General features: G+C 42.9%; 1 protein-coding gene across 1 annotated transcript in view; it reads right to left on the bottom strand.

Annotated features, from left to right (window-relative positions):
* Positions 1–1,144: 1,144 nt before the first annotated feature.
* The window catches only part of LOC102312509 (protocadherin Fat 3), a 45,980-nt gene continuing 34,031 nt past the window's right edge, over positions 1,145–13,093 (bottom strand). Inside the window, exons 5-7 of the mRNA XM_005950070.2 lie at positions 10,395–10,532; positions 2,653–2,796; positions 1,145–2,142 (exon numbers count right to left, since the gene is read on the bottom strand). Of these exons, the coding sequence (XP_005950132.1) occupies positions 10,519–10,532 (14 nt within the window). The 3' untranslated portion in view covers positions 1,145–2,142; positions 2,653–2,796; positions 10,395–10,518. The remainder of the gene's footprint in view (positions 2,143–2,652; positions 2,797–10,394; positions 10,533–13,093) is intronic.

The following is a 13,093-nucleotide window of genomic DNA, read 5'->3' as shown; positions in this document are numbered from 1 at the left end:
CTTCGAATAAAAAAGATAGCAATTTTTTGATTGATGTTTTGTTTGGTTCTAATGGGGGCCTTTCTTAAAATTACTGGTCCCAGTAACAAAGGCGCTTGTCGACTCAGAAATCGAGGGAAAACCAACAACACACCCGGCAGAACATTATGTTATTTACACGGGTGCACATAAGTGGTCCGCATGTGCGCATTCGCTGTCAAAATAAAAGACGCGCACCAGATAAGAAGTTGCAACGCAAGTTTGCGTCCATATAAAAGGCAGTGTTTTTGTCCGCTAGAGTGGGATGTTCATGGCACATTCTGCACCGCATCTCTGTGCGTTCATCATTTGTTTGAAGCCAGATCACCTCCTGCAACCACTTTTCCGAGAATACGCGCTTCTTTTGTGGTTCGGACTCCTTCTGACATTTCTTTGGAGGTAGAGAAACACCAAAGTAATTGCTTAAAGGAGCTTGCTTCTTCGACATCTTTAAGAGTTCTAAACAAATGTCTGTCCTCCTCCAGAAAATCCTATGTACGCAAACACGCGTTGCAACTTCTTATCTTGTGCACGTTTTTTATTTTGACAGCGAATGCGCACCTGCGGACCACTTACTGTATGTGCACCCCTGGTTATATAGCTCGTCATATTGCAGCCACAGAAATTCATTTGTCCATGAAACCATAAAGCTGCACTTTCTTTTTGCCTTATAGTCTGATTTGTCATAACTTTTCCGTTTTGTGGTAAGCTTTTCTTTGGCTGTCACTTCTTCACCCTGACCTGTCTTATTTGGCTCAGCAGAACTAAAATATATATCCTGCTGCTTTTACACACGCACTCACATAAGCTCAGCGATTCTCTGCGCGATCAACCTCTCACATGTTTAAGCTGCGGGAGATTTCACTTGTCATGTTTGCATAGTAAGCTAACGATTGATAAGACGATGTCAGAGGAATTGGTGCACAAATTATCATCACTCACCAATCAGTGCTGTCACTCTCTATACACAGTTCGCGCGATTGCAAAGTGAAAGCAAAAAACAAGCACAAATTCAAACGCGATTTCAATATGCCACATATTGACAGTGGCTCACCGATGCCAATGATATAATTACCCAGCTACATTTCCGAAAGAATGCAAAAGCATTGACATATATTTTTCCTTCCTATGATAGCCCGACGGGCAGGGCAGAGATAGATTTTGGTAGCCCGACTGGAAAAATCGCTAGCCCCGGGACGTCGGGCTAGCGATTTTGTGAGCCCTGCATATCATTTTGATTGGTCGGCATGGTGCATTTTTCCACCAAGACCAAAGGGCTTGCGCTGTCCTTAGACGTTAAACGTGACAAAATTATTCAGGAAAAAACGCTGTGTATATATTGTTTATCATGACTCTGGTTTTACGTGGCCTATCAACACAATTTAAAAACTGGTATATATCACCTTGTTGCTTTGTCATCTTGAAGTAGTCATGTGATTGGCTTACCATGACTACTTTATTCTTCCTCGGTCAAACAGCAGCACTCATGCAATTGTTTTGTCCCCTTAGTTCCAGGTGTTGTGCCAAAAAGTGATTGTTGAGCAGACAGTGATTGCCATCTGCGGGAGCACTCGCAGCTGCTTAAATCTGTAGCGTACAGATTACTTACGTAGACAGCTACTTCCGTGCAACTGATATAAGGTGCGGTAAGCTGAACAGAGCTTCAACCGTCTGTTTGCTGAAAAATAGTAACGCGACCGCACCTTATTTTCTTCTTCGTAACGGTAACGGCGTTGCAACGATAGAAATTGTAATAGTTAGATTACTCATTACTGAAAAACGCGGTTTTTCAGTAATTACAGTAATTGTAACGTTGTTATTTCCATCACTGATTAAAACTTAAAACACTATCTTTTACAATAGTATGACAGTAGAGAAGAATGACTGAAAAAACTTTGTGTGGTGTAAACAACAATTTGACTCTACCTGTATCTGAATTACATATTCTGTTGCCAGGTCCCTTCTGAATACTTGATTGGCTACTAGTGTCCCATCTTTTTCCAATACAAACTCCCTCCCTTCATTTCCCAATAAGATACGGAAGTCGAAGGGTGGGCCATTTTGAGAGGAGTCCTCATCAATGACTGACAACTGCAGGATACTGGTACCAATTGGCTTGTTTTCCTGGTCAAGGGAAGCCAAGACGATGAATCATTATATGCATTTCACGTTCAGTCATAATTCCTAAACTGAATTTAAATCTTATTAAAATTAAAATTAAATGAAAAATACACATCTGAAAAAGAATCTACAGGAGTGTAATCAACATTCCGGCAGAATAAAACAAATGTATAGTCTTTTAATAGTATTTCAGGTTCAAGGGTCATTCATAATGTCATTCTTCATCAGAAACATGACAAAATAAAATGAAGTAGGTATCTGTGCTCATAACAGTTATAAATAGAGATGAGAATTTTTTTATATGCTTGGCCTGTGTTGCAATATCAGATTTCACAGCAACTGTAAGCTTTCCTTTTTTTCACTGACTAATTTTTAGAGATGCTGATATAGGGAAGGGGACAGGCGTACTTAAAGCACTGACTTAGGAATTTAAGTACTATAGTTCACCTGAATTATTACATGATATTGTTATATTTGGGTTCAACTGAAGATTGTGAGGATTATTAAGATTACCTGTATGACAGCAGAGAGGTTGGCCGGTGAAAAGGTGGGTGGATTATCATTGATGTCAGAAATGTCTATGTTTACCATCACAGTGGAGGACATGGCAGGGGTTCCACTATCCAAAGCTCTTATGGCAAGTGAGTAGCTGGGAACCTACAGGGAAAGAGACAACAGAAGATATCCAGACAAATCAGGAATGAAGCATTGGCGCCTAATGGTGAAGCCAGAAAATCTACTTTTGTAGCAGCACAGTGAAGTTTTCATTTTTCATTCAGCTAGTTTCAAATTCCCAAACATTTCAATGGAATTCAAATCTGGCCTTTTCTTCTTGACTATAAGTGTCTTTTCCTCTACTTTTTGAGCCATGCCTAGGTATAACTACATTCAGGCACATGAGCAGATTTGGACACATTTACAGATTTCACACCAAAAGAAAATCTATTATTCAACATTTTTTTAATATGAATTTATTTATTTGTACTCGATCAGGAAATCACTCAACCCATTTTTGGCTGGACTTGAAGGTGCTCATTTTTATCCCCACTGCTTCATACTCAGCTAAAAACTGTTCCCGTGCAAGCTCGATGAAGCCAACAGAACACATCATCTACAAAAACCAATAATGAAATAAAAATAATGAAAAACAAAATTCCACTATAGAAGGTGTGACTATTGGATTGAGTAGATCCTGAACGTGTTCGTTCCACCACCTGACTAAATCCCCTGTCGAGGTCAGCACCGCTGTACACAGTGTGTTTAGAATACTGCTTTCCCCTTCTGAGTTGTCAGACGATTTGCTAGAACCGCTTTGAAGGCAACCAAGAGTCTCCAAACTCCTGCCACACCAGAGTTTTTCCATCAGCCACTAGCACAGCTGCACTCCCCTGAGTCTGCCAGTACCTGTCTGCTGCCTCTGAAGTCCCACAGGCCTGCTAAGACTCCTTCATGATTAGACTCCTTCAGGACTGGCGGCTCCCTTCATCTCCGGTATCCACCAGTGACTAAGCCGAGTGCAGCTGTGCTGGTTCTGGGATTAACACAATTAACCTTGCAGTAGCAGCCAGTTGAGCTGTGGAAAATGGTCATTAGCCTTGTCCATAGCCTCCTTCGGAGTGTAGTCAAAGCTCTGTTGGAGCCAATCGCCTCCTCACAGCGAAAGAAATAGTATTGAGTAATCCTGTTATTTTCCCCCAATTTTATAGGCTCCAAAAGGTTGTACGAATCAACAATTTCAGTTTCAATAAGAGATTACAGGATGGCCCCAACCTCAGCAACAGGACCACTCTCAGCATTGACCGAGTGCGTTTACTTTTGGAACGGTGCCTTCATTTTGCCCAGGCAGCTCTGAACCCCACATCCAGAACTTTTTGAAATTTGTTGAGAAGGTGAGAGATGTCATTATGGAGGCAGATGAAACCATAGTCTTATACAATGTTACATCTCTCTTCACTTGCATCCCAGTCACCAAAGCGTTGGAGGTAGCTCGTAAGAGATTACAGGATAACCCCAACCTCAGCAACAGGACCACTCTCAGAGCCAACCAAGTGTGTTTGAACTGTGTGTTTATTCCACCTATTTCACATACAAGGGCCAGTACTACAGGCAGAAACATGGGCGTGCCATGGGCTCCCCAGTTTCACCCATCGTGGTTAATTTGTACATGGAAGAAGTGGAAAAGAGGGCTTTGCTACCCTACCCTGGAACACCACCAAGTCATTGGTTCAGGTATGTGGATGACACCTGGGTGAAAATCAAATCTCATGATGTTCCAGAATTTACAGATCACATTAACTCGGTGGACCAACATATCAAATTCACCAGGGAGGATATGAAAAGTGGCAGGCTAGCCTTCTTAGACTGTGAGATTTCCATCAGTAATGGGGGACATCTAAAAGCTAATGTGTACCGGAAACTTACGCATATGGATCAGTATTTAAGGTTTGACTCTCATCATCCACTGGAGCATAAACTGGGTGTCATCAGGACGCTACAACACAGAGCGTAAACATAGTTATCCCAACTGGACTTTTGTCAAAGCTGGGAAGGCACCAAAAGAAAGCTCCAGCCGAGAAGGACAACCGCTGACTAAGCAAAAACCTGTAGTGATCCCGTATGTGTCGGAACAATTGCATTTTTTCTAAGCACCATGTCTCTGTGGCTTTTAAACCCCAAAACACGCTTCGCCAAAAATTGGTCCATCCCAAGGATCGGGTCCCCCGACACAAACAGAGTAACATAGTGTACACTGTTAAGTGCCAGGAGGATTGCCAGGATTTATACATAGGGGAAACCAAACAACCTCTGGCGAAGCGGATGGCACAACACAGAAGAGCTGCCTCGTCAGGCCAGGACTCTGCAGTAGGTCCTGACTCTCCCAGGACCTACAGGCCAGTGGAGTGGACACTCTTTCAAAGATGAGGATGTATACATCCTGGACAGGGACGAACGCTGGTTTGAGAGCGGAGTCAAGGAGGCCATTTACATGAAAAGGGAAAGACCATCGCTGAATCGAGGAGGGGGCCTAAGGGTACATCTTTCACCATCTTACAATGCTGTGTTTGCAGCCATTCCCCAACTCTCTGTGAATGGTACTCATAGCCATTGATCAGTGGTTGTTGATCAATGGTCATGAGAATTTGCATAATTATGATGAAGGTGACCTCCCAGCCCATTGTTCCTTCAGTGGGCTGGTTTCAGTCATTATGCAAATGTACTATTTATAACACTGGGGAAACCTGCAGTCAGCTGAGACTGAAGAAGTCACTTGGATGAGTGACGAAACGTTTCTCCCACTGAAAACGCTACGTCCAGATGAACAGAATCAACTTTTGGAGACTTTCTTAAGTGTCTGCAACTGTGACTGTTACAAGATCCTGTTCAGGGAGGTAGCTGTGCTCTGTTCTTAGAGCCACTAGCCTTTATCCTATATTCTTCCAGTATTGCTCTGTCTCCAGCCTTGAGGTTCTTCTCATATTGTTGTCCTACCACAGAGTACACCTTGGATGGTTCAGTAGTGTACAGCTGATTTATTCCCTTGCCTTCTATCTCTCTGGTATACCTCTTCAAGTGGCTGCCCAATGCTGTGAGTGTTTGCTTGGCAGTGTCCAAGGCCTCAGGTATAGAAAGCTTGCTGTACATCTTAGGTATGACTTTCTTCATCACAGCTTTCTGCAGCTCCGATTGTTGATTAACTTCCTTCCATACTGCTTTGATCTTTGCCACTAGTACTCCATGGGTGTACTGCTTCTTCTGGCTGATCATTTTATAGCCAAGCATTTCACGATCACTGCTGCCGTAGTGTCGTAGTGTTGGTTTTCGATGATCGTCCCAACAGGGATTGTAAGTAATGCTGCATTCATGTCTTCTACTAGAACTTCAAAGGGTACTTCATGTTGGGGGCAGGAATAGCTCAGTAGGTAGCGTGGTCGCCTCATAGTCGGAAGGTCAGAGGTTCGAATCCACTGAACGGCTACCCTGAGGTACCCCTGAGTAGGGTATCATCCTTACACACTGCTCCCCGGGCACCTGATTAGTGGCTGCCCACTGCTTCACTGAATAAATGGGTTAAATGCAGAGAGAGTAATTTCCCCACAGGGATCAATAAAGTATACATTATTATTATTATGTTGTCTTGGAAAACGGCCACGGAGGTTCCAGGTTCAACTCCCAGGCTGTAGGAGATTTAGGGTAGGTGAATGACCTGAACCAGTTTTTCAGCAGGTTTGACCAGACACTCATCCCTCCTCCAGCCCAATCACTTCTTCTGCAAATGCCCTATTTTTGACCAGTGCCTGCTTTTCTTCCATGACTGCACACCTCTCAGTCCTCAGCTTCAAAATACTCACAGCTCCCCTACCACTATCCTTTCAACACTTCATGTAAGGAACAAGCTGGAGAAGACCAAATGGTAAATGGCGCTTTTCTAGTCTTTTCTAGTCCCTAAGGACCCCAAAGCACTTTACACAACCAGTCATCCACCCATTCACACACACATTCTCACACTGGTGATGGCAAGCTACATCGTAGCCACAGCCACCCTGGGGTGCACTGACAGAGGCGAGGCTGCCAGACACAGGCGCCATCGGGCCTATAGGCAACGGATGAAGTGTCTTGCCCAAGGACACAACGACCGAGACTGTCCAAGCCAGGCTCGAACCGGCCTTCCGATTACAAGGTGAACTCCCAACTTTTGAGCCACGATCGCCCTAATCAAGATGCGAAATGCTGCAGGTCCGAATCACATCAGCCCCAGGCTCCTGAGGTACTGCATAGACCAACTGTGTGGCATCATGGGATACATTTTCAACATTAGCCTGAAGCTAGGGTAAGTACCACGGGTGTGAAAGACCTGTGTGGTACAGCCTAGCATCGGGGTGGATGATGCCATCATCTATCTCCTGCACTGAGCTTTGACCCACCTGGAGAAGACTGGGAGCACTGTGAGGATACCATCCAGCATGGACTTCTGAGGGACATACTGGGGCTCTCAGGAGCAGACCACTTACTGTCCCAGTTGATACTGGACTCACTGGCTGCCCACAGTATGTGAGGACACAGGGCTGTATCTCTGACAGCCTGGTTCACAGTACGGGGTGCCCTGCAAAGAACTGTGCTAGCATGATTCCTGTTCACTCTCTACACTCCAGACTTCTCCATCAACCGTCTAGGCTGCCATCTAAAAAAGTTCCCTGAGGACTCATCACAGATGAATCAAGCAGTGTACAGACAGTGGATTCAGGATTTTGTGGACAGGTGCCGGCGGAACCATCTCCTGATCAATGCGAGGAAAATCAAGGAGCTAGTAGTAGATTTCCACAGGGGCAGACCCTGATGCCCCCCTTGACTCAGTGTAGGTTGTAGGAGACGAAAGAAGTTACTGTTGGAGCATTTCAATGATCACAAAAAAGACAGGAAAAACTAGAGGCTGCATGTAGAAGGACATATCCATAGACTTTTAACTGTACATTGCAGCAAGAAGTAAGATTCAACTATTTAATTTCAATTATATATACATTGGGGTAAAAAAGTATTTAGTCAGCCACCAATTGTGCAAGTTCCCCCACTTAAAATGATGACAGAGGTCAGTAATTTGCACCAGAGGTACACTTCAACTGTGAGAGACAGAATGTGAAAAAAAAATCCATGAATCACATGGTAGGATTTGTAAAGAATTTATTCGTAAATAGGGTGAAAAAAGTATTTAGTCAGCCACCGATTGTGCAAGTTCCCCCACCTAAAATGATGACAGAGGTCAGTAATTTGCACCAGAGGTACACTTCAACTGTGAGAGACAGAATGTGAAAAAAAAATCCATGAATCACATGGTAGGATTTGTAAAGAATTTATTCGTAAATTAGGGTGGAAAATAAGTATTTGGTCACCTCAAACAAGGAAAATCTCTGGCTCTCACAGACCTGTAACGTCTTCTGTAAGAAGCTTTTCTGTCCCCCACTCGTTACCTGTATGAATGGCACCTGTTTGAACTCATCATCTGTATAAAAGACACCTGTCCACAGCCTCAAACAGTCAGACTCCAAACTCCGCCATGGCCAAGACCAAAGAGCTTTCGAAGGACACCAGGAAAAGTATTGTAGACCTGCACCAGACTGGGAAGAGTGAATCTACAATAGGCAAGCAGCTTGGTGTGAAAAAATCAACTGTGGGAGCAATCATCAGAAAATGGAAGACATACAAGACCACTGATAATCTCCCTCGATCTGGGGCTCCACGCAAGATCTCATCCCGTGGGGTCAAAATGATCATGAGAACGGTGAGCAAAGATCCCAGAACCACACGGGGGGACCTGGTGAATGACCTGCAGAGAGCTGGGACCAAAGTAACAAAGGTCACCATCAGTAACACACTACAACGGCAGGGAATCAAATCCCGCAGTGCCAGACGTGTTCCGCTGCTGAAGCCAGTGCATGTCCAGGCCCGTCTGAAGTTTGCCAGAGAGCACATGGATGATACAGCAGAGGATTGGGAGAATGTCATGTGGTCAGATGAAACCAAAGTAGAACTTTTTGGTATAAACTCAACTCGTCGTGTTTGGAGGAAGAAGAATACTGAGTTGCATCCCAAGAACACCATACCTACTGTGAAGCATGGGGGTGGAAACATCATGCTATGGGGCTGTTTTTCTGCCAAGGGGACAGGACGACTGATCCGTGTTAAGGACAGAATGAATGGGGCCATGTATCGTGAGATTTTGAGCCAAAACCTCCTTCCATCAGTGAGAACTTTGAAGATGAAACGAGGCTGGGTCTTCCAACATGACAATGATCCAAAACACACCGCCCGGGCAACAAAGGAGTGGCTCCGTAAGAAGCATTTGAAAGTCCTGGAGTGGCCTAGCCAGTCTCCAGACCTCAACCCCATAGAAAATCTGTGGCGGGAGTTGAAAGTCCGTGTTGCTCGGCGACAGCCCCAAAACATCACTGCTCTCGAGAAGATCTGCATGGAGGAATGGGCCAAAATACCAGCTACTGTGTGTGCAAACCTGGTAAAGACCTATAGTAAACGTTTGACCTCTGTTATTGCCAACAAAGGTTATGTTACAAAGTATTGAGTTGTATTTTTGTTATTGACCAAATACTTATTTTCCACCCTGATTTTGTCACGGTTCTGGGTCCGTTGGACCCAGTATTCTGAGTTTATTGTGTTTTGATTTAAGTTTGCATCAGGGATTGTGTTCTTGTTCTCTTGTCGTGTTATGGTGATGATTATGTCTATTATTAGAGTTCCATGTTTCTGTTTATCTGGGTTTAAGATGTGGGTTTAGTTTCATATGTCATTTCCTGTCTGTCTCTCGATGTCGAGCCTGCGTGTGATGTTTTATTGTGAAGGTCTGCGTCTCATGTGAGTGTGTTCAGTTTTACCCCGGTCTCATCTTACTGATTGTTCCCAGCTGTGTCCACCACCTGTGTGTAATTCCCATGTTTCTCTGTGTGTATTTAAGTCGTGTCCTCCGTCATTGTAGTTGCTGGTCCGTCTGTGTATCTACCATGTCGCACCCGTGTGTTCTCCCTGCTGTCCATCGTCATTCTCCTCTGCTCGTTCTCATTCAGGTTTGTGCTTTGTAGTTTAGTTGTTTTCCCAGTATAGTTTAGATTGAGCTCCATTTGCTGTTTGTCCTTATTTTGTGCTCAATAAACCACCCTCACTTCTCCACTACTGCCTGCGTTTGGATCCTCCTTCATTTCCTCCACACGGCTCCTCTCACTCGCCGTGACAGATTTACGAATAAATTCTTTACAAATCCTACCATGTGGATTCATGGATTTTTCTTTCACATTCTGTCTCTCACAGTTGAAGTGTACCTCTGGTGCAAATTACTGACCTCTGTCATCATTTTGGGTGGGGAACTTGCACAATCGGTGGCTGACTAAATACTTTTTTGCCCCACTGTATGTATGTGTATATCGTTAGCTTCATAGCATAAGTGCCTAAGTCATTTTTTGGTCAAATTGAGATTTTTGCCTAACTTTACTCCCCTACCACTGCTGCATCATCCTGTCCGTCTGCCTATGTCATCACAAAAAAATGACTTAGGCACTTATGCTATGAAGCTAACGATATATACATATATATATATGTATATATATGATATATAATATATATGTATATATATATATATATATATATATATATATATATATGAATGAAGCAATTGGCCTGTCTCCAGTAATTTCACCAAACCAAACTGCACAGAGGATAAGTGGATGTTTTTCTATGTAGAAGTGTGTCCTCACAGTCTCACGGTCCAGTTGCTTGTTGACCTTGATGACTCCACTGAGTGGGTCAATGAGGAACTGGTTGTGTCTGTCTCCACTGACAATGGAGTAGAAGACGGCTCCATTCAGCTGACTGTCCACATCATCTGCTTTCAGCTGTAAATACACACACACATACACAAACACACACTGAGTACATATTTGGTTGGGTAACAATTGCAGTGCTGTCTGTAGTGAGGTTTCTATAATACACTGAAGAATAAGTCTGCGACCAGAGCTTTTCACATAGATATTTCTACCCTTTTCAATTTTTGATGTGCTGTAATGGATCTGAAAGTTGCTAATGTTTAAAGTGTAAGACAATATGGAAAAGATGAGGCTTTTGTAACTTAAACTCTTGAAAGAATTGTGTATCAGCTATATGATGATTGCAGAGGAACAGTTTATTTTTGTTTTAGTCCTGATTTAAACTTGTCCTCAACGTATCCTTGCATGGCTTCTGACAGTGGACTCATCTTTGTGTTTGTCCTGCTAGCCCTCAGTGTAGTATTCACTGGAGTTAATCATAACATTTTGCTAAAGACTACAATATACCTTCAGCAATAAAAGAAATACATACTTGTTTTAATCATTTCTGATAGATTCAGTTGGTAAATTTAATGAGTATTTCTCAGACAAACAGTTAATCATGGTGTTCAACAGGGTTCTGTGCAAGGATCGATAGTTTTCTTATTACCTTATTTAATACTATCAGAAAACACCACATACATGTAAGTTGCTATTCAATTATACCCAGTTATCTTTATAAATTCATCTATAAATCCCAGATGGCACAAAAAAAAAACTACAAGGATGCTCTAAGGCCATAAAGGTCTTAATGATGTTTAACTCTGGACACTGAAATTAGGACAAAACTGAAATTATCATATCCAATCCAATCCAATTTTATTTATAAAGCACTTTAAAATACCCAGCACAGGAACAAAGTGCTGTACAGAAAGTAAGTTAAACAGCAAATTAAATAAATAAATCACATAAGACATAAAATTAAAATTAAAATTAAAACAGCCCTATGTTAAAAAACAAGATAAAACAGCATCGAGTCACCTAAAAACAACTAAAATAAAATAAAAATAAATATAAAAACCAACATCTCACGTGGTGTCAAAGGCCAAAGTAAAGAGGTGGGTTTTCAAGAGTGACTTAAAAACAGGTAAAGAAGTGGCCTGTCTAATCTCTAAAGGAAGCTCATTCCACAGTTTGGGAGCTGCTACAGCAAAAGCACGATCTCCTCTAAGTTTACGCCCAGTCCTGGGTATCTTCAGGAGCAGCTGATCAGCTGACCTGAGAGAGCGGGTGGGTGTATAAGGCTGTAGCAGCTCAGAGAGATAAGATGGGGCGAGGCCATGGAGAGCTTTAAAAGTAAATAAAAGAATTTTAAAATGAATCCTAAAAGAAATGGGCAGCCAGTGAAGTGAAGCTAAAACAGGGGAAATGTGCTCAAACTTTCGAGTGCCAGTTAAAAGACGAGCTGCGGCATTTTGCACCCTCTGTAGGTGACTAATATATAATGCACTGACCCCTATATAAAGTGCATTACAGTAATCCAGCCGAGTGCTAACAAAGGCGTGGATCACTGTCTCAAAGTGCTGCCGTGAAAGAATTGGTTTTATTTTTGCCAGCTGCCTGAGGTGAAAGAAGCTAGATTTTACCACTGCCTTAATTTGATTATCAAACTTTAGATCACAGTCCACTTTGACCCCCAGGTTTGTGACAGTTGGCTTAACATACTGTGCCAGGGAATCTACATACACATTGGGGGTCTCAGTGGAGCTACCAAAAACCATCACCTCTGTCTTTTTATCATTGAATTTTAAGAAGTTAGCAGACATCCAAGCCTTAATATCATCGAGACACTGAAGTAATGGCTGTGTAAGGTATCTACCTTTTTTCTTTAGAGGGACATAGATCTGACAGTCATCAGCATAAAAGTGGAAAGCAATGCCGTGCTTTCTCAGTACAGAACCAAGAGGAAGCAGATATAAAGAGAAGAGGAGGGGGCCTAGAACTGAGCCCTGTGGGACACCACACAAGAGGGGAGCGGAGGACGACGCATAGTCACCAAGGCTGACACAAAAAGTTCGCCCCGTCAAATAGGACCTAAACCACTCCAGTGCAGTGCCCCTAATGCCCACCCAGTGCTCCAAACGAGAGAATAAAATGGCATGATCCACGGTATCAAACGCAGCTGTCAAATCTAAAAGCACAAGAACAACACAGTCCCCAGCATCAGTCGCTAAAAATATGTCATTAAAAACTTTTAAAAGGGCTGATTCAGTGCTATGAAAGGGTTTAAAACCAGATTGGAAAACCTCTAAAACATTTTGCTTTTCCAGGAAGGCCATTATTTTGTTGTAAACTACCTTTTCAAGAATTTTGGAAAGAAAAGGTAGTTTGGAGATAGGCCTGTAATTTGCAAGAACCATAGGATCAAGAGCAGGTTTTTTAATCAGGGGTTTGACTACTGCATGTTTAAAATCTTTAGGGACAACACCTGACATCAGACTATGGTTTACCAGCTCAAGCACCAAAGGACCAACTGTAGGTAACACCTCTTTTAAAAGTCGAGGAGGGACAGCATCATTTGGAGACCCAGCAGGCTTAAGATGACCAACAGTCTCCTTTAAAAAGGACAGAGTCACAGGCTCATCTCTTTT

Source organism: Haplochromis burtoni, unplaced genomic scaffold (genome assembly GCF_018398535.1).
Source record: "Haplochromis burtoni strain Fernald_Lab_line unplaced genomic scaffold, NCSU_Asbu1 Contig_726, whole genome shotgun sequence".
In the NCBI taxonomy this organism is placed as follows: Eukaryota; Metazoa; Chordata; class Actinopteri; order Cichliformes; family Cichlidae; genus Haplochromis; species Haplochromis burtoni.
This window is presented reverse-complemented; position numbering and strand designations above follow the sequence as displayed.